This window comes from Macrosteles quadrilineatus, unplaced genomic scaffold (genome assembly GCF_028750875.1).
Source record: "Macrosteles quadrilineatus isolate MER2022 unplaced genomic scaffold, UCM_ALF_1.0 Scaffold_5__1_contigs__length_97177068, whole genome shotgun sequence".
In the NCBI taxonomy this organism is placed as follows: domain Eukaryota; kingdom Metazoa; phylum Arthropoda; class Insecta; order Hemiptera; family Cicadellidae; genus Macrosteles; species Macrosteles quadrilineatus.
Genome location: NW_026542598.1, coordinates 51,867,537 through 51,890,769, shown reverse-complemented (window position 1 = coordinate 51,890,769; position 23,233 = coordinate 51,867,537). Strand labels below are relative to the sequence as shown.

The 23,233-nt window shown below is 35.9% G+C and overlaps 1 protein-coding gene across 2 annotated transcripts in view; it reads left to right on the top strand.

Annotated features, from left to right (window-relative positions):
* Window positions 1-23,233, top strand: part of LOC128994399 (transcription factor AP-2-epsilon-like) — a 201,186-nt gene that overhangs the window by 100,405 nt on the left and 77,548 nt on the right. For both annotated transcript variants that reach the window (XM_054418946.1, XM_054418948.1), the window contains one exon: window positions 11,324-11,402. In XM_054418946.1, the coding sequence (XP_054274921.1) occupies window positions 11,343-11,402 (60 nt within the window). In that variant the 5' untranslated portion in view covers window positions 11,324-11,342. The remainder of the gene's footprint in view (window positions 1-11,323; window positions 11,403-23,233) is intronic.

Sequence of the window (23,233 nt, the reverse complement as noted above, 5' to 3'; positions counted from 1 at the left end):
TTCTCTGCATACTTCTACTGTTTGGATTTTGGAAGCTCGACTGTACAGTTTATATTGTTTTGCGTTTATCAAATTTAGGTGTTTGTGGTAAAAAAAAAAAAAAAAAACGTGAACTAGGCCTATCAATTGGGTATCTTGGCCTGTGATTGAGTGATTGGTGATGTGGCAAAAATGTAATGAGAATAACCATTTAAATTTTAGGCCTAACAACTGATCGTCGCTGATAAAGTTGGTCATGGCTACGGTATGCCCATACAATTGGCCTATAATCATACCGATATCTTCGCCTTAATGTTCATTTCCTTGACTTTTGGTGGATTAGTGAAATCATCATTGAGTCAAGAAGGGCTGATTAAAAAGTAGTCGAAAGATGTAAAGTCTGGAATTTAAAATAAATGAAGTTGAAACCTGTGCCCTGGAAGATCTCGAATGCTGTTGAACTTGCAAAATAAAACAACTCCTGCGAGAATAGAGAAATTGTTCGAGTCTGAAAAATCGACAAGACATTTCATTTTCGTAAGCATTCGCCACAGAAACTTGGTTAGCCGACGTTTTATTGCCTAAACGGTAGAAACTTCACCGGTTTCACTCTACGTTGTCAGACCACTCTATTGTCCTTCACATCGATGTAAGGATTTTACTATCAAGAATATCTAGCACGGAAATATTTCCTCGGTCATCCCGGGAATCGATCCGGTGACCTGTTGACCGAAGGGTCACTTTAACCACTATGATAAAGACGTTCTCGTGCATTCCCGCCTGCCCTGTTACTCATATGGATTCCCCGAACTTTGTAGTAACGCTCGTATCCTGGTTCTGCCGACTACCAGGAATGTTTCGGTGGACTGTAATTTGACGGTTAGGTCATATCTCCTTGACTCCGACCTCTAACAACCAATCTTTAACTTTCTGAAATGCCTAATCCACGCTAATAGGCGTGTTTGTTTTATGTCTAATTTGTCCTTTGCTCCTTTTTTGTGAAGGGCTTTGGTTATTGTGGACAGTGGAACCATTATTTTCATTTAGGAGTTTCATAGTAGTACCTATAACAATTTTTGGATCGATATGCACGAAACATATAAACTTGTACGATGCAGCCAGATACTACACGATTGTGTTAAAATGGATTAAGACAACGGATGCAATTTTTATATAAACAGGATCGCCATAACTAGGGTCATCTTCGTAATCATCCTAGTCCATTACAGTTCCTGGGTATGATAGACAAGTAACTCCCACTCAAGATTTCATAGAGTCGAAAGTTACTTCCCTCTATCTATAATTTATCTCTTGACCTTTTCCGCCCGTACCATCCTCAAACACTTATCTCGTTCTCTTGGCTCTCTGATATTCAGCGATCTCCTTGCTAATCGGATAGTTCTCTAGAAAACTCTAAAAGTTACAAAATCTCAGTCTTCCAAGATACAAGTTAAGTCCTGCTCATTTTGTAGTTTATTCGTAATGGGATACTCCATATATTTTCAAAATGGGCAGAAGACTGATTCCACCCTAGGAGCTATAGATGAGGGTCTAGATCTAAATACACAGAGAATAGCTATCTATATCCATGATCTGAACGATAAAGTAGCAAGTTTAATGATCTAATCGAAAATCCATCAGAATTTAGTACCACCCTTGGAACTTGTACCTTAATTCAATTTTTTTTAAGCTTTTGTAACACCAGGAAAATGTTGATGCAGCGTAAAGAAAATTATGTTTTATATCTTGTAGTTGCAAAAGTTTCGACTAAATTTTTTTTGTTGAGTTCAATTTTCAACTAAGGATTTCCATTTGCATAGGTCGTTCCCAATATTTCTCTCTGCCCTTCACACGGCCCATATCAGCTAATGACGATCTAATGTCTGATAACATCTAGTTTGGGTCTGCAACCACGACTGAATATTAATCTTTTCTAATTAATCGCAATGTTTAGGTACATTAGGGTTACAAATGGCACCATCAGCGAGGCCAGATAATCATCAGGCTGCTGACAGCTGGTAATCAGAGGTTATACACTGGATCATCTGGGCTACTTTGTCCCGTGATTCATGAGTGTTCCAGTGAAGAGCAAGTGGTCAATAAGAGAATGAAGAATCTTAAGTCAGCTGTTGAGGATTAGAGTCGAGTGGGCTTAGAAGACAAGTTGGTCTCTTGAGTTTAATTTGAGCTTGCCCCAAAGGTGGGTTACAATGCATCCAACGACGGGTACTATTGATATCCCGATACTCAAGTTTAACTTTTTGGTACATTGATGATGTGGCTGCATACAATGACCTGACGAAGTTCTTAGGAACAAAACTAGTTGACATACCAGCAACTGTGGTTGGATAAGGTCATTTATTTTATCAAAAACATACTCCAACCAAGGGTCACAATGAATAACAACTTAACTTTTTCACATACCTCTTCTGAGTTTTATCGCCAGTTTCGCATAACTTTACTTCTGTCTAAATTGGTTTAGTTTTCTTTAGGCTATATTTTACAAGGTGGGCTGTAATACCGCAGGTTATAATACCAGAAGACAGTATGATACTCAAATCCGTAGTTTTTTTTGTAATTTATTTTAAGAAGTTTTATTATGTAAACGGTTAAGGTAGTTGGATAACCAAATAAAAATATAGGCACAAGGGACATCAAAATGAAACTTAGAGTGTGTAGATTTACCGAAAACTATTGGTATGGACTAATCTTTTAGGGACTCTGCCCATCGGCCGATTTCCAAACGGCTACGTCTGACTTACTTCCAAAGTTTAAATTATTTAATTTTTATTTGTTTAATGAAACAGCTGACCAATGCAATTAACTGGTGTTTATTTATTTTACTTGAATAATATGTTTGTGATGATTATTTAGACTGATGAAATTACGTGCATTTGATTTAGTTAGAGGCTATGTTTGGCTAAAGAAAGGTTGTATCAGTTTTGTAGAGTATTGATCACAGTTTCTTTTATAATTTATAATAAGCCACATGTGAAAAGGCTACACTAAAATTGAAAAATTATGGTAGAACATCTCATTTACGAAGCATCAATATCAAGTAATTGACGTTGTTACTACTCAGGTATGTTGGCATATTCTTTTGGACCATTGACAACAAAAGTATGGGTTTGAAAGTAAATAGGTTTACACTTTCAAATTAGTTTATATTTTCAAATTAAATCATACAGTTGCTGTATTTTTAAACACACATCAGCACCACTTACACTGTATTTGCAGCCTAAGGTGACATGTTATTCCCGTTGCAAAGCACGGGTATCGCAGCTCGTAAGAAATTAATAAACAAACAAAAAAAGTCCGATAAATACACCGAACAGAAACACATTTTAAAATTTAAAACTGTTGCATGAAGGCAAATAATCTATGAGAGAGCATGGTTTAATCTGAGCATTGCAGAATTCGACGGCTGCACTTCAAAGAAAGATTAAAAGTCAGCCAAGGGACGAGGACTCGGATTTAGCAATTGATCTCGCCCATATGCCACACTCCATGCTTTGACAGAAAAACATTCTTATTCTTTATTTTTAACCCCTCTACAAACAGTTTCACTTTAAGAAGGGTTGTTGGTTCTCGGGTTTAGTCACTTGTTCTTTCCCCCGGCCCCAAACTATGCTCTATCCAAATATTAAGAGTCGCCATTTTAACCGGTTGACAAACGGTTGCAATCTAATTACATTCGACTTCCTAAGTGTAGCCGTGTGGAGATCATTGAGAGAGAAGTATGAATGACTCCCGGATACAAAGTGTTCTCTGACCCCGTAGAGACAGGGACTGACCCAAGGGTGATGAAGACTCAGCAGGGATCCTACTAATGGGTGCGATACATCACCAGGGGTTGAAATATTAAAATATTTATAGCTCCGCACTTTTGGTTCTATTTCAAAATAACGAACGGCTTTCGTTTATATCGGCAACCCCTTTGTAAAAGTGGTTTTGGTTTTTAATCTCTGTTTTTCAGTCGGAAAAGGGTAGACCGTTAATGGGCATTCGTTTGTTTGGGCGGTAATTAGAATTTTGAGATTTATTAAAAGTAACTGAGGTGCGTATAATTTCGGATGGATTTTCTGTCAGAGTTAAATAGTGAACGGAGAGTTAGTTTTTTAGTTGTCTAGGTAATTATGGACGTGGTGTTTGTGAAAGGGGTACTAGCCTCTTAGGATTGGGGTTTGGTGTTTTTATAAAAGAAAACTACTGTGATCAGTTCATTTGCAAATATTTGTTTTAATCCAAGAACAAATGGTCAAAGAACAATGAAACTATCTTATTCAGGACCTGTTCTTTTTATATTTACAATTTATCTCCCTGTACTTGAGACAGGAACAGAGTGAAGTAAAGTAATGGTTGATGGTTCCATGAATATATGTTTAATATGAAAGAAGGGAGGAAGATGTGGAGGATGAATGTTCTTCAGCTATTCCATATGCACCCTTACTACTTTTCATTCAATCATAGCTTTGCTAATATTTAATTGACAATCACATCCCTTAAATAATTTAGACACTTTCAAAACACGTCACGTCCTAAAACTTGCCAAAGAGAGCTGGCCCTAGCACACTTCCTTGCGCTACTCCAAACCTTCCTTCACTACTTATCAACAAATCCATGCAAATATTTAGCTATCGATTATGTCATTCAAATAAACATCCTTTCAAAGCTAGACATACCTACCCTGCTAAAGAGATTCGCCCTCTAGTAAACATCCTTGAGCTACTCCTCACACGATCCTTGACTACATTAGCGAAATCAAATTGTCGCTTTTAGGACATTGCATTCCCAAAACAAGGCCCAACCTACAACTTGCTGAAGAGTGGCCCTAGCACACTTCCTTGCACTACTCCTCACACGATCCTTGACTACTTAGCGAAATCAAATTGTCGCGTTTAGGACATTGCATTCCCAAAACAAGGCCCAACCTACAACTTGCTGAAGAGTGGCCCTAGCACACTTCCTTGCGCTACTCCTCACACGATCCTTGACTACATTAGCGAAATCAAATTGTCGCTTTTAGGACATTGCATTCCCAAAACAAGGCCCAACCTACAACTTGCTGAAGAGTGGCCCTAGCACACTTCCTTGCGCTACTCCTCACACGATCCTTGACTACATTAGCGAAATCAAATTGTCGCTTTCAGGACATTGCATTCCAAAAACAAGGCTCAACCTACAACTTGCTGAAGACCGGCCCTAGCACACTTCCTTGCGCTACTCCACAGTAGGCCTCAGTAGTCGCCTCACGTCCCAGTAATTGTCTAAGCACGCTGCCCCTGCTACCGTTGGTAATTAGCCCACCCCTGCATTCCTTCACGCGGTGTTCTCCTCCACCGAGTTACACTTTAACCACCGGCTCGTACCCTGGTCGTGCTTGTTTCATTATCCTCTAATCAATTTGTTGGCGCCAATGATTTACATGTCAGTACAGCGGGGAGTCCACAGCGGGAGTTGGGTCGGAGGTCTTGGATGTTTCCATTCAGTAAACCGGCTGTGTGAGGTGTGAAGTGTGTATTTGGTACTGTTTTGATCATGTGAGTTTTAGATTTTTTTAAATAGCTGGATTCGCAATTTGGTTAGAGTTACATGATAATCGAAAGGTTGACGGTTGAGTCTGCAAGAATATAATTGTAAGATTGGGTGTAGTTGTAATTTATATTGGGTTTTCTGGTTGTCGTAACTCCTAATGAATGTAGCGGATATTCATGTCTTAGGGTCGTTCCAAAATGTTAACTGGGTAATGAATATGTCTGTCTGAAAAACAGTGTGGGAAGACTCTCGTTTGGTAAGCTGCACATATATTAAGAGAGTGCTTAATAAGAATTACTATATGTTAAGAACCAGGAGCTGGGGTCAATCCTTCCCTATTGGTAGATTACTTTGTAATTTAATGCTAAAAATCAACCAAAATTACACCGCCCAAGTCTTTCTTGACTAAAACCAAAACATTTAATGTTAGAAATAAGAAAAATAATATGCCCCCAAAATTGTATTCAATTTAGACTGCAGTTTACGTGGAGCATTGATAAATCCTTCCTTATGAGTTAATGCCCTCTTTGACTAACAAATGACAATTACAATGTATGTACAAGTTCGGCGAAGTTCATATGACTTGATAGGCCTACATTCACTTTCCTACTAGGCTATCTTTCATCTTTAAAATCATTACATACAAATGCATGTTTAAGCTACTGCTTGCCCCGAGTATAATAATCAATCAGATGCATTTATTATAACCACACTGTAAATCATTTCCGAAATAAGATAGGAACTTGCAGTCCTCATCAGCGCACTTGTCGTAACCGGACAAAACCAATGAGACACGTTTTACAACATCATGAGAAGTCTTCTTGAACCCAAAGCCATCCGTGAACGCAATCCACGCGATTTCATATTACCAAATCAAGTATTGCAACTCTCTGATCTCAATCTCTATCTCGCTCCGTACTTCACCCAACAGCCCATACCTCCCGTGCCGGGCACCCATGCCTCCTATAATTACTACGCCACATTCTAATACATAATGCATGCGTCCACTCGTTTATTCTGCGGCATATTTTCATGACGTTCCAGTTTTTTCTTTGTCTTACCGGCCCCATTTTTTCACCCCATTAACTGAACATCTCGGCCAAATTGGGCGCGCGGTCTCTAGGTTATTGTCTTGTCCATAACTAATCCAAGCCCGGCGCGCTTTACATAATACCTCCACACTACTGATCCCCATTATACGGGTCGACGGTTTTAATTATTTTTACATATTTTGAAATTAGTTTGGAATTTTCAACGCGCTCTTGTTTCCCTTTTGATTCATAAGTATATACGGATTAAACGAATCGGAAAGAATTGTGTGAAGTGACTCCGTCCATTGTAAGTTATTGTTGCAATTAAGTTCTCGAAAATTACTGTGAGCATAACATATACGATTTTATGTTCTGAACCTGTATTTCCCAGTAATGTTCAGAATGCAAATTGTCATCAATATCACATCCCTCTAAAATAGCTGTTGTACTTTACTAATATGGCAATAAAATAACAAAACGCATTTCTCCATAAATTCATTTACATAGGGTTACTTTGAGAGCTAGGTTAGTGTGATAGTGCTAGAGTAACAATCAGAAAGTTGCTGGTTCCAACCTGAGATGATTTTGTAGCTTTTTATGGTTCAACTGGATTACTGTCGTTATTCATTGGACTTTCAATAAATTTTCCTGAATAACAAACCGTTGACCCTAGATCACAACACATGTCATCTACACTCATCATGTCATGTAATCATTTATGATCAATTTAAAATACCTAGGAAAATTATTGAGCCTGACTCAAATAACGTTATTTTTTACATTTAATCCATTTCAAAAGCTATTTTCATTATTATTACAAGAAATTCACTAACTCATTACAAAAATGCATACAATTATCACAGAGACCAAAATTTACATTAAAAAGGAAAAACTGCTAAACTCAAAAAGCTCTGAAAGAAAACTCATCAGTTAAATTAATTATCCCACAAAGAAGATAAAACACCGATAAACGAGTCTCCGAGGAGGGGTGAGGACAGAAATAACCGAGATGCTTTCTAATTTGGTTCTTTATTTTAAAAAAGAAAACCAGTAATTCTACTCGGGGGTGCTCGCTGATTCTAAGAGAAAAATTGTCTTTCGGCAAGAGGAGGAAAGCGGAATTATACGGGTGTTTATAAGAGGGGAGATAATAAACTAAATTAAACTCAGCGGTTTGAGGGAGAAAACTCGATTTGGAAAACGATTGTTTCCTGCTTTCCTCGCGGAAAAGTGCGTTTCCTCGGTCCACCACCCTAGACAGTCCGTTTGCGTTTGTTTCTTTATTTAAGAATGCTTTTACCTCTAAATATTAAAGAAATTTTATGTATTCGAATTTGTAAAAACTGTATTATATACATGGGAGTATTTATAGGTAAACAGTAAGGTGTATTTGACGATCGTATTACTTTCTTGTAAAAAGTATTATCTCCAGTCAAATCGGATGTCTACACTCTAGAGTCTAGCTAGAGTATACACTTATCATTCTGTTATGGGTAACCGATTTAATACTATTTGTAAAAAGGTGTGTTTTACAACATTGAAATTGTATTTAGTTATTATGAATCTGTATAATACCTTCTTACATTATTAGATATATAAACTACATAACTTTTTGGAGATTTAACGTGTACATTCAGTTGTAGTAAAAAAAATCACTCGAACTAAAATTTCTATACTTTAAACATTTTTACACATTGCGAACTAGTTCGAAACAATTCTCAACTAATTCATTATTACAATAAACCTCAACGAACACATTTTGCAACATATTTAAACCAGTTTTAACAACTCCCAAAACGCGATTTACCGACACCACAATTACGTAACATTTGGACAAATCAGTACTTCAGGGCATCATAGCATCATTGGAATGCCTGCCTCGGACATAAGTATGTACCTAATGCCAGTAATTACGAGCATCCTGACATCTGGTAATTTGGAGGCAAACTATTCAATTTTGGCGGGAGCGGGACCGAAGACCGTCCCAATCGGGCGCTCATCGCCGTGCGATATTTTTAATGCTCTTTTATTTTATATAATTAAAGTTTATGCGCCCAAGTTGGGACCACCATTAAAGTGAGATTAGGCGTTGCTGGTCGCTCCGTATAATTATATCCAGTATGTTACTAAGCCGGTCCTCCTATCTGCTCATCGCATCTAGCATCTTGCTGCGTAATTTGTTTTGTTGTGGCTCTCGTTCATCTCTTGTCAAGTTTTTAACCCATGTTACTAACTGGTTTTTTGTACAAATCGTTAATAGTGTTCGTATTATGGCGAATGAAAGTTTTTCTTGTGTTTCCGTTTAAATTTGGTTTAGATTATTCTTTAAAATATGAGATTAATTAATTAAGTCAATAGGTTTTTTTTCAAGAATTTAAACTATTAAATAGATTCCAACTAAAGAATATTCACATTAAACATATATGTAACCTTATATAGATAATAGATCAAATTAGAGCAAAAAAGATTTTACTAAAAACGAATACATAACAGGTTCGACGGCAGTTACATTAACATGGAAATTCAATTAATACACAAAATTATATTGAAAATAGAAAGAAACTACAATACTACTTAACTAAAGTATTAGCCACACTCATTAGTTCAAAGAATGTTAAATAATTGCATTAAAACAACTGGCCACTTTCTTCGCTTGACACGTTCCACGAACAGGCCTTTCAGGCACATGACGGACACATGTAAGGATTTAGTGGTCTTAAACCTATGAAAAAAGAAAAAAGAAAATCAAGAGAGAGTTTATCTCAGTGGTATGTCCCTGTATGATTTAATATTATAACAACTTTTTATAATATAATGCTATAGGTTTGCATCCATTGAATAGTAGTGCTATAGGTTCAAGTTCCAGAAAACTGTCATAGATTTATTGCCATTAGGATTGTATTAAGTTTTAGTTAAATTAATTAGAACTATAATTCTGTAAATCCAATAAATCTATCAACGTCTTCTAATAGCAACCTAGCTTTTGCACTTGTATCTCTTCTATACGCGTATAGGACTATCTGGCAATTCCTCAAGGGCTAAAAGTACATTTTTCGTTAACAACTTAATATTGTTGTTTAACTAAACAAGTGTTGTATATTTGTTGTGAGAGTTATTATTCATTCGTTTCACCTAGACCACGTGTCGTCACGTATTTAAACAGATCCTAACCATTAAACGTTTAAGTTAATCAACATATTACAATAAACTCTAACATCCATCTTTCCTAATTACACATTTTACCTGTCAATTACAAAACTACCCAACGTCAGGCGTCCCTATGCAGCTTTCAAATTGCCCTTCAATGGCTCTCAAATTAAAACGCGCCACCCGAATTCTTACCCGCCGCACCTTCATCAGGTTATAATTTGGTAAGAATTACAAATTCTTACAAAAGGGTGAGTGTGACATCAGGTGCAAGGTTTAATGCATATTTAAGGGCGCAGGTGTCCTTTGCGCCCAGGGCGCCACCCTTACAGGGCGTAATCAATGCAGATGGCGGATAATACCTGGGTACAATCCGCCCAAGGCACAAACGTCGTGCGCAAGAATGTTTGTTGAAATCTTTGATTTATAGGGTTCATTATGAATGAAATATCGATGGATTTTAATGGCCACCGAGGTTTTTTGAAACCCGATATGACTCTGGGTAGCCTACTTAGACCTTTTAAGTAAGCTACTAAAATATTTGAGAAATAATAGAATGGGTAATAGATATTCGGAAATTAATATTGACACAACTATACAAACTTTCTGAGTAATTAGAAACTAAATTATGTTACTTAGCCTATATCACTCAATATTCCTATGTCTCAGAAAACTCGTGATGCCAGTATTCATTTGACCTAAGAAATGCTCTGTTCCATGACAACAATAGACTGAAAAAAATAACGACTAGATATTTTCCTGTGGTTTTTATCATTCCATTTATTGGGGAGGACGTTGTGTTAGGAGGAAATAAGACGCTAGAACATGTTTAGACTATTAATTATTATCTTCTCACTTCTCAGGTACATGTTCATCTACAATAATTGGTCAAACACATGGCGTAGCTTGCTTCATTCTTTAGCCATATTCTATTCTTCTAGATTCTGGGGAACTAAATTGTAAAACGGAGTTTAGTTTAATCGACTTTATGAAGTTCCCGGTTATCAGGAAGCTTAAAAAGGTGTCGACGTTACCAAATATATTTTTTCATGTGATCTTTATGTTTATTGTCTTGTTCAACAATCAAGATGTTTAACAACTAAGATTTGTCGTTTGTCGTTGTGTTGACCAGTCAGCTGTACAACCTCAATATCTATGTAAAAGAACTGCTGAGAGACTGATTTTTATTAATTTCAAAATGACTGTTTTGTATGCATAAGTTATTTGAATGTATTATTAATGTGTTTTAATTGTTTTAATAATGTAAACCAGTTAGTTTGTTGTTTTAGTGTATCATGAACACAAGCTCACTTCCTCTGTTAACATAAATGTTACATTTTGTCATTTCTGAATTTTATTATTACCGGCATCGTCCGTGACACCACAGATTCGTAAGTCGCGTTCATTGATGTTCAGTGTTGTTTTCTAAGGTATCATGAAGCTTTAAACATGATGACGTTAGCATGTTTACAATGTAACGACTACTTATAAGTATTATTCAACTTAAAAATTGGTGACGGTGGCATATGTCGACCCTTTGTTTCCAGGTGTGTAAAAAGCTAAAATTTAACATTTTTGACATAACTTATATATCCAGGTAACATGGAAATTAAATAATATGACGTTTGCAGGTAACAGGGAGCCAGCGACATGACGTTCCGCTGTGTCCCGGCATTTCAGCCCCTCAGTAGTGACTGCAGCGCCCCCTGGGTAAGTGAAATTTATAAATAAAATAGTTAATTTTAATTTTAAGTTAATATAAAGTAATATAATTTACTACCCGGTGTATAGGCGTCTGAATAATTTGAGTCCTTCGAGCAACGCGTTCTGTTACGAACATCTTCAGTAAAATAGTAGTACAGTTTTTTATTTTTTTACTAGTAATGTCAAACAAATAAATTAGTTCAAGGCTGCATTTTAATATAAAACTACAATTACAACAGTTGGAGTGGAATAACCGACATGTTCTATAGATTAAACGTATTCCGTTATTTGGTTAAGATGCTTATTTATTATCATCTGTACGTATCGGCTGAAGATGTTTTAACGCTTATTCAGGTCCAGTTTAAGTAGATAGAGTATGTTTTTATCGATATTTGACGTATTTTGGACCAATCAATACGATTTAATTTTGTAGGTTACATTTGCTTGTCCTCGAGTATCATAATGAAAGCTTTACAATGGTAAATCCGAGTAATAAAGGTGTGTTTGATACACTCCATTTAATATTTACAATATATTACATAAAAAAATCTATCATTGAAACTAAAGTGTAACTAAAGTGAAACTAAAGTGGCATTGTATAACCGGCCAAAGGAAATAAATGAAATAATATCCTAACTTATTCGTTGTCTTTGGAAAGGCAATTGGTTGTAAAATTAAGAAACCGAAAATCAAAAGGAACTTCAACGATGGAGTAGAACACATACTCAAAAATAATTGCTCTAGTAAGTATTTTTTTACTAATCTCAATGTTTAACATATTCACATTGCGATCCCGTACATTTTACCTATCATCAAGAAAATTCTTTTACTTACTAGAAGAGTTGAGAAAAGTCACATAGTATGAGTATTTTATACTTTTTAGTATATTATATTTTCAAACATTCTCACCGACTCTCTAATTTACTAATTTACAAGCACAAAACTCTCCAAATAGCCTTAAAACCTACACCACCTCGGCTACTTAACCGTTTAGTACAAGGTACGAGGGGCACTGACAGAGAAATTTGAAATTTAAATTTTATGTGTTGCACTCGCATACCTATTATGATAATACTATTTGCTTTTAATGTCTTACAATTGTTTAGTAGAAGCAGAATATGTTAAGGGTCGCTCCTCTACTGTATTTCAGCATACTGTTTTTGTCTTAATTTAGATGATTCATTCTCCTAATTTTAAATAGCTAACACTCCTCCAGTATGAATCATTGTGAACCCTTAACCTAAATTAGTGATTTTTAAATTGTGAAAGAACCTGAATATTTTTCTAGTTTAGTCTAAATAATAATTTAGTTTGATATTATGGCAAGGTTATAAATAATGAAAGTTTACTACATTGGAAAGATTAATAGTTTAATATTACTATAAATAGTACAAATGCGTTAATTATAAATTATTCTGAAATAAATAGTTGACAATTCAAAAAATACAACAATAGTTATGAACTTGTAAATCTGCAATTGATATTATTTACGTACCGGTAGGCCTAGTTTTTTTTTCTACACTCACCACGAAAACAACACGGTCTTTCTCTGACTCCCATGGCAATTTTCATTTGGCCACGCCAACGGCTGCATACAGCTCCTTCGATACTCTACCAGATCTCGACGTTATCATTCATTTAGTTACTTCCCATTTTCCTATTTGAATGTCTGAATTTATTCCATCCGGGGTTTATTTTCATATTTGAAAACACTTTATCAACATACCCAGTCCATCATGGACATCAGCTATTTGCCTCAGCAACCACATCTAATGCTTGACACAGATCTCTTAGTTCCCCATTATGTTTGCGTTTTTAGTCATAATGTTAATTTTTGGACGAAATATTTTCCTGAGTAGTTATCTTTAAATTTTACTTGCTTTTACTCAGCGCCTTTGTCTAGAGCCCCTGTTTCGATTCCATGTAGGATAATTGGTCGTATTATAGTTTTATTAGAAAAAGAGTCTAAAGCTATAAATATGTCCAAAATAATCGTATGTACTTAACGTCTATAAAAACAGTACTTTCTTAGAGATCTAATAGAACATCATAGAACGCTATCGATAAATCTACGATAAACGTTTAGTAATTTCTTAAAAGATTTCGATCAACATTTGACTCCGATATAAATCAATCCCTACACTTGATTGAAAGACGATTTCAGTACCTAATAAGGGCACTTACCTCCACTCGGGGGTGGATGGACCGAGTCAATCATCCCTCCAATAATGATGTTGATTTTCCCTCGATGTGGGAAACTCTACGTGTGAAAGGCGCCTAAGGCGGGGGTTTGGGCGGTGAAGGAACCAGCAATTAAATAATTAGCCCATCAACGACGGGGCGGTCTGGCTTTTCGGAAAAGTTTGAAACGTTTTTGATTTCTGGCGGCGCGTGCGCGGGCCTCTGTCATTAGGGCGTTGCTGGCGATAAAACACGGAGTACCGCAAGGCTCAGGTCTAGGACCGCTTGTGTTTCGTACAATACCCGCTTATCGCTCCGTGATGCTTTAATTGGTGGTTTGCGAGGTTCTACGGTTTGTTTTGGGATTATTGAAATTTATGAACGCTATATGTTGTGCTGGAGGTTTCTCTCTGCAGTGTTTTGCTGTTTTGATATCTTTCCTGTTGAAATCTGAAAGTTTCACGTTCTTAAAAAAGAGTTGAGAATGTTAAGTTATACAGTTTAGTCTCCGAACTTTATTAGGTTACACTATTATGATTTTGTCAATTTGTGACGCTTTAATTGGGTATTGTGAGGTTCCAAGGGTTGTGTTATGGTTAGGTTGGGATTGGGAACGCTTTATGTAGTTTTTGTCGTACTTAAGCGTATCTGTAAACTAAAATAGTTCGAGTTAATCAATCTACCATCCAAACTGAACTGAGAATCCTACAGGCTTTGGCTTGGGTCAAAAATGTTAAATGTCTGATTACTATAACCACTTCTCTACCCGTGCGTTGTATATGTGTGGAGTGAGGACTCCGCGAACTAACTAAGCAATTACCTTAAAGCAAAACATTCCTAAGGCGACTGACAGGTAGGTCTGTACTGCTAGTGGAGCACGCGCCGCCAAGGCAATCACGAGCTGATGTCTCATTAATTTAATCAGCCCACGCTGATTTCGAATTTAAATTGGAAACTGAACAGTACGCGGCTGCGGGCATCGGGCAGCGGGCCTACCGCTGACATATAAAGTAGAAGATATAATTAAACCACCCCACCCACAGTACATGACACCATAATGGCCAATGACAATCTATAATCTGGCGTTCATAATCATATGCAGCAACGGGCCATCGCGAGCTCGATAATGATAAAACCAAGGATACGCGAAACATGTTATTATTCTGATCTTTGTTGAAAATCAACGTCTCGCTGGATAGGCTGTTAAACACTTGTATTCCGACCTAATCACTGTTATTGAAACTGTGAAAAAGCGACGAGTTTGCTCTTTGTTTTATTTAGTTTGACGGAGTTGGTCCAAATACAAGTTGTCGTTCTCCAGCGGTAGGTTGCTATTGCTAAACACATACGTAGCGAGATTATAGTAATCCTGGCTAGGAAGAATTAGCTGAAATAAACTACATAAAATGTAAATTTTTCTGACTCTAGACTCGTCCGCCGACTTTGTCGATGTAATCCTGATCAATAAAAATACAGTATTTGGCCTTTTTATTTCTCAACGATCACATAAGACCAAGCGATCAAATTCACACCAATGACTTTGACTTACTATTTGTCGATATGATGTAGTAGTATTTTACTATTTTTAATATTGCATTGAAATAATACCTGGTGGAAAATAGCTGTTCGTGTATTAACAAAACATTATAGGCATACTTTTTAGTTAATTTATAAAGTTACCCGGGACATACATGCATACTGGTAGGCTTCTTAGAGTGAATTGTTAGTTCAATGCTTTTAGTTATGTAAATATTAAGTCTTTGAACCTCAGTCTACATCACTGAGTGTGCAAGTCAACCCAAAATATTCATATAAAGAGTTTTTTCTCATTTTATTTTAATGTGTATCTAACCATTTACTTTCACACTGCTATTTGGCACCACAAACAATACAGCTCCTCAAACACAGAAACACACACCGGAACACGAACAATTGAGCTCTGAGATTCACATTAGTGTGTATCTCCAGTTGAAATCGGCATCAACAAGTGGCCTATTGGGCAGTTTCGTGCTCGACGTGGCATGTTACTGTAGCATGTGGCCCATTCGCGTGCGGGTTGGCGCCAAGCGGTGTAATTGCGCGGGACACGAAGGGACCACGTGATCACGTTTGTTTCGATACCGTCGCATCCAGATCACTGATCACTTGGCGTTTTGATAAACCTGCGCCATATGGTGGTACGATTGAAATATGATTTATATAGACATAGAACACCCTAGGATTTACTGTTTATTGGTTAGCTAAGTCTTGTACAATACACTGTATCAGTGTTTAATTACTTGTGTATGAAGTTAGTGTTTTAGTAAAGTACATGTTGGATTTTTGAAGGGATATGATAAGATTATTCCTACATGATTAGGCCAACTTATGTTTATTCGGTCAAGACACATTGAATTGATACAATACAAACCATCAAAAACGCAGCTGTTGAATTTATAGAATGTCCATAGAAACATAATCTGTGTTTCTGTGAGTTATTGACTTGCGGAGTATGTGTGAAGAATAATTGCTGGAAGGGATGGATAAAGATAAAACTAAAATAGACAATCGTTGTAATACGTATAGTCAGCTCTAAAGTGTGTCAATGCACCGTCTGGGATAAGTGTAAGACTCTGGTTTGTGTTTAAGGTGTTATAAACCATAGATTAAACATAAACATACTCTCTTATAAATTTACTATCTCAATCTTCCAGTTTGCGGAGAAAATGTTTTTGTTTACTATTTTTATTTTTCATTTTAAACTATTTTAATCAAACAAAAGGCGAAAGATTTATTCGTTTTGAAGGGAACCCACAAAGCGATCGAATTGTAATGATTATACTGTTTACAATAGATTGTTCTCTGTTTCTAGTTCTATGGCCAAAGAGAAATTAAAATTCTTAAAATGCACGCTAAAATATATCAATTTCGTGGACATGAACACTCTAAACGTTAACAAGGAGAAAAAAAATTGAATATAAGGTCATATTTTAAATTTAAAAATTGGATAATTGTCAACTAGCATTTTAAAATTAATATCTGATTTAAGAAGAGGTGGGGTAGGTATAATGAAATTTAATATAATGCAGTTTGTTTGAAATCGCATAGATTGCGAAATTATACAAGCTTGAGCATACTTCCAAAAGAATTTAGTTCTTATTATTTACAATGGGGATTTTAGAACCCGCTCTGATCAAGCCTATGGACATAGCAATTTTCGTAGTTTCCTCCGCTAGCAGATATGCCACTATATAGTCAAGTTATACTGTGTTTTACTGTTAGTTCGTTACCACTTGATATGACCTCCAATTATTTGTCCCGTTTTGCTTTGTTGTTTCTATGTTTGTTCTCTTTCTCTCTCTTGTTTATGTTACGGATAGCGAAGCCGAGTAAACAGTTCGTCCCAACCAATTATTTCCCTGTTGTTTTTGTCATCAGTGACTTTATAGGGATGCGAGTACGCGTTTGTCGTATTATTTTGTATTACATTGTTAATTATAGGTCCTTTGTTGGATGTAATTTTTTGTTCTTTTTACGACTAATAGCTTACAGAACATTTTGGGGTTGCCGACAATAATTAGTTCATTGTATGAGGAAGAAAAGTCATATTAAGTTTAATTTCATAAATATATGGGAAGTACAAAAGTAAAAAAATCAAATATAGAGCAAACTTAGTAAATTATAGTCTTGCTATTCAACCAATAATTTCTTATGATAAATTTAAAAGTCTGTCTAAGATGTAGCCAGTTATTTACTCAAATAAAGTATAACCATTTTATAAAAATGTTGTTCTGTGGTATAACACAATTGCCGATGTCACAGAGAGTGTAAATAATGAAGGCTTTGTTTCTTATCTCCGTATATGGGGCATTCCCAAAAAGGGGATCCAATAAGGGAGACATTTCGAACTTGGTGAAGAATACAGTGCAAAATATGGTATAGTTTACAATTGACCTTTTTAGTTTGGATTGTCTAAAAAGTTAGCGTTTACTCTCCACAATTATGTAATCAATGCATGCCTAGCATATGGATGAATTTTTAGGTTTTTTATAAATTATATATATATTAATTAAATGAAACAATTACTGTAATGTAGTACTTTAATGTGGCTAAGTAACTAAGTGGTTACCATGTTTTCCTAGTGGTCTGAAGGTCTCTAAATAAAAATGGATCCTAAAAGGATCAGACAATTTCTTATTGTTCAAAAGTGGACCCAGCTGCCCTTCATCACTAATGGCTAAATAAACATCTGATCTTAGTCAGTAACAAAGCTATCATCAAAGTCATATAACACTCATTCACCCATCTTCAGTCGGCGTTATACACTATAGTAATCTAGCAAGCAAACAATCGTAATACGTTAAGTATACTAAGTTAAACGTACCATAACTAGAGCAGCAAAACATTCATCGAACCATCATACTTATTACCTATTGTATTTAAATACAGATTCACAATTTGACACCAGCAAAACGTTGAAAGAATGCAAGTGTAGCAATGGGCATACCAGTGCCCCACGAGTGCCCGGGGCAGCCCGCGCCTGGTTATGCCCCGTGGGGCACACACGCTCGGCCCGTGCCCAGCCTACCATTACACTGCATCATCCGACCTCTGCAATCATCCGGATTAAACCAATCCTTCCGACTGCGAGTCCTGGACATACTCCAGTAGGAACGTAGCAAGTGTCGTTCCAATTTAGGTCTGAGGATTTATCGTGTGATTATTGTGGTTTTGATGGTCCGAAACTGGAAACAGCTGATCATTGGGCTTTTAATAATCTGCTAAGGAACATCTGCTTATAGCATAGACAAAAAGAATTAAAGATAGACTGTCAGCCGTGCAGTGGTTACCATGGCTACCATAGGTTGTGGCGCACACCGCTGGGAGCGCCGTGTAGTTACGTAGCGTGTAGGCCGTAACTACATGGCGCTCCCAGCGGTGTGCGCCAGAACCTATGGTAACCGCAGCACAGCTGACGGTCTATATTTATTCTTTTTGTCTATGCTTATAGTTAGTTAGAACACTAAACAGATCACATCACTTCATTTTGCACTTAAAATGCGAACATCGCTGTCTCTCTGTGTTAGTGTGATTGTGATATACCTATATGATTAGAACCATAACCTGCTGCTAAGGAAATTCATATCGTTTACACATTCAACTAATAAGATATACTGCACATTACAGGGCTGGCAAACGTTATAGGAGAACTATATGTTCTTATTCTTATACCTTTTCAACTGAAATGTTCAACCTTGACCTTGGGGATGAAATGTGACAGAATACAAATGCGTGGGACGTAAAAGTGAGTCCACCTACAAGTTTTAAAAGATTACATATTATGTAGTTGTGAAACCGAATTGATTGAGTGAGTCCCCACACAACTCCCAAGGACCAAGGGTATGCCTAAGTACATTTTACATTCCCCAATAAAAAAAAGATTCTACTTTATAAAGACGTTTGGCTGCCGAGTGGACAGTTTTTTTTCAATCGTTTACAATATTATAATGAAGATGTGGTGTCCATACAGTGTTAACTTTAATTTTAACTAAGCCTTCTACAGAGTTTGCTTCAACCAATTACACTAGGCTACATAGGATTGTCTTTAATTAATGAATGATGATTGTCATTTTAACCAAGCCAAACTGAAAAGACGACTGGGGTAGGCTTAGTACATCAATGATGTGTATTCTTCAATCAATTATTTAAGTACAGTATTTCAATTGATAATATTTACTGTTTGCAGATTGAAATCGTCCAACAAAAACTTTTTTAAGTTCACAGTATAATATAAACTTAAAAGTTGTTATTATAAGCTTCTAATATAAACCCATCTTCGCAATCATTACCTTGATACCTTGTCTTACAACAACTACCGTAATCAGTGTTGCCAATCAAATGGGTTTACAGCTACAATACAACGTACAATATTACGTTCGGTTTTTAATTACACGTGTCCTGTGGCTTGTATAATAAAACCATTTTCCTGGCAATTTCACGATGTCGCCAACAATTTGTCTTGACGAGAACTACCCAACTACCTCTGCTCTCGGATCATCCTAATTATTAAATTTGATTCTAGAATGCAAGATGGCGGCCACTCCGTGCGCGCGCAGACCGTGAAACATCAGCTGATCTCAGGGTTGCCAACCTGGACACGATCAGCTGATTTACACAACATGGCGATCTGTCACGAGAACTGTTCGATTAATCGGCTCATACCTAATCATATCCGTGTTCTAAGCTCAATTTGCTCTTTTATCTTCAAACTACCAATCTACCTTGTTAACCGACCGATTCTCAGAATACTTGTGCATTCCCCCTACCTCTTTACTTGCCAGTTTTAATTTAGTAAACAATATTATAATTGGAATGTATTTAGTTAATAATCTTTATTAGATGGCTATTGTCGGCTGTCAAATATTTGTGATGAAAAGGAGCCTCATTTCTTAATATCTTTTCATAATATGTTCATGAGTTCATGAGATGGTGTCAGTAATAGGATAAAAACATGGTTTATTGTGTCATTGACGATTTGTGATGCTGTAATTTTTTTTTCTAAATCTCCAACCTTTTACGCGTAATTTAACTACACTAAACTTATGTTCACTTTGATTAGACAACTGGCAACAGCCGTTAGCCGATACACAACAATTGTAAGTAAACTTCGGAAGATATTGATATTCTAGAAGTTAATGCATTGAATCGTCAATACTGTACAATTAAAATGCACATTGTTAGAAAAGTCCATCGTCAGATTTCTCATACCATATTGTAAAATCCCGTTTTGATGTGTGTGTTTCTTTCGTAACTATATTTTCCTCAAATTGTATGATGGATACATTTTATTGTAATAACTCAACTCTTTGGTTGGTTATACTGTACTTACAACCAACGACTCCATCATTTAGCCTAAATGGTTATAAAATATTTGTAAAGTTTAGTGGCAAATGTAAATAAAAATAGTAAACATCAATACACTAGTCTTCACATGTATAACAAGTGTACACGGAAGTACTGTATTATTACACTATGATTGATTACAGGTAGCTCGCGTACAAATGAACGAAAATTTTGCTAACAAAAAAACCCCCTTTTGTCTAAAAAAAAGGTTATACTTGAATGTGTAAGTGAGCACGATTTTTTTCCTGGTTGGTAAGCTTCTATAATTTAACATCTACACATTATTTGTGTGACCACCGCATCAGCAATTCTAACTAACTTTTGATCACACTTTTTAGCGAATTTCCCATATAGGGAATAAGCTATTACCGTAGTACTCATGGTAAGACCTGGACCCGGAACCGATTTATTTTTTTCGTTTTGAGGTCCCTAGAGGCCAAAAACACCATCCGTTCAAATTCATATGTTCATATATGTGTCCGTTAGCACGATAACTCGAGCAAAAATGATCCGATTTTGATGAAATTTGGTACAAACTTGTAAACCTGCATTTATTCGAACGAGTTCGCGAACCAGCATGATCGGACTATGTTAACGGGGGTTTATGGGGGGTTTTATGGGGTAAAATTAGGTTTTTCCCATTTTTGACCCTAAAAACACAAAATTTTACAATTTCTTTTTAAACCATTTTGTAGAGCATAAAAAACAAATAATTTAGTATGATGAAGCGTTATTGTGTGCCTAATGGTTACGGATAAAATTCCAAAAACTGTAAATTTAAAATTCCCATGCTATTCTTAGGGAGAATAAGTCAACTGTTGTAGTTTGCTTGTTTACGAACATATTTTTATCGAATTGGAAAATACATTCAATTCTTACTGAACTATTAACATAAAAAACACCTTTTTACCCTCCCTGATGCAGCAAACCTAAGTACTCGTTAAACTAATTCTATTTAAATAGGGAATAAATATGCTATTTTTAAGGAGGCATTTTAGTGTAAATCCTATCAGGCTAATGGAAATTCGCTTAGTCTGCAGGTTTGCTGCGGCGGGGGGTATTAGCAATAGTACTGTAGGTGCAACGGTAGTGCAACTCAAATTTTTGTTTCATAAAAACAAATTAATTATGATAACAATTCCAATTAATCGCATAATATTTTGCAGGTAACCTCATCAAAGTGTTTGCAGTTTTATTAAGAATTGCTTAGCTATAAATTAACAATAAATAGTGTCTTACTAGCAGCATCACTATAAATCTTTTCCAGGGGAGATCAAAGAATGATTTTGTAGGATTCACGTGAGACACCATTTTGTAATATAGTTATCTTCCGCTCCGCCAGGTAGCAGCACGTACGGGGTCTTCAGAAGTATAATTAATTTTAAGCGAGTACCTTTGTCAGGTTTTTTTTTGTAAATTTATTGTAAATCGTGAAAATATTTGTGTCAATGTGTCAGTCAAAATCGTGTGACAAAACATCAAATATGACCTCAACCAAAGTCTGTGTTTGTACATTTTTGCTGATTTACGTAGAATCATGTACGTACAAAAAGTACAATAAATAGCCATATTATCAACATTAGGTGATCGATTTCGATTGGATTAAGTTTTACTTACAATAACAAGTTAAGCTATACTTTTAAATTAGTCAACCAAGTTTTTCATGCATTTTGTGTATTAATATTTGGTATTGGTATGTAGTGAGGTCGGAGTTAATATCACGTAAAATTCCAGCGTTTACATAACCTCTCTTGTTTATGAGTTATCTATCATTACTACATATAAGCATAGATTAAAAGAAGTCCTTTTATCTATGATATAAGTTATACCCTACTGACTCTTTTGTATCATTATCATAGCCTGCACACTCTGGCGTTTCGAGTAATTGGCATGTAATCTTATTTTTGTCAAACCTTTTAGCATGATTATAACCTTACATTACATTCTAAACATCAACTTACTTTACGACTAAGTTTAAAAGTTACAGATAAAAAATAACACGTATGCGTTTTACCTGCGGACCGGTTTCAACGTCTATGTTAATTTTTCCTTATCCGCAACACATAGTTAAACAATCAGCTCTTTGTACACATATGTTACACATTTTACTAACGCGTATTCGATGTAAATTTATTGTTGAAGAGCAAGGGATTAGTTTGGGCATTAACTTATGTATGTGTAGTGTAGTGTATGTATAGGCATTAATGGTTTTGGGATTATTGGGAAAATAAAGTCAGGTTATGATGAACAACAATGCTTACGTGATAGTTCAACGACTACCCACTAGGTAGCAGCACACGGGTGGCGCTAGCAGCGCTGCAGCCTGGCGGAGAAGCAAACAACTAAAACTTCTGAGTTCTTCCAGTAGGCGATAGATAGCGTTAGCTGTACTATCTGATCCGTGATATTAAAATAATGTTCTGAAAAATAATTAACTAATTATTAAAAAATAAAATTAAAATAATTAAATAATTAAGTTTTGCCACAGGGACCTTTTCAGTCAAATATTTTTATCATGATTTTACTGTAAGAATTTAAATACGATATGAGTTTACCCTGGGTGTAAAAAGGAATTATTATGGACACTTTTAATAGTGCCTGCATTTTTTAGTTGACACATTCATTGCGGCAATGAACTAACATAAGTACAAGTAACGATTAATGAAGGAGCTGATCTTATTATCTATTAAAATCATTAAATTGATGATTACCATTATCATTATTACTATGGATTCTAGACAATATTTTTCGTAAAGTTACAAATACTAATTTTA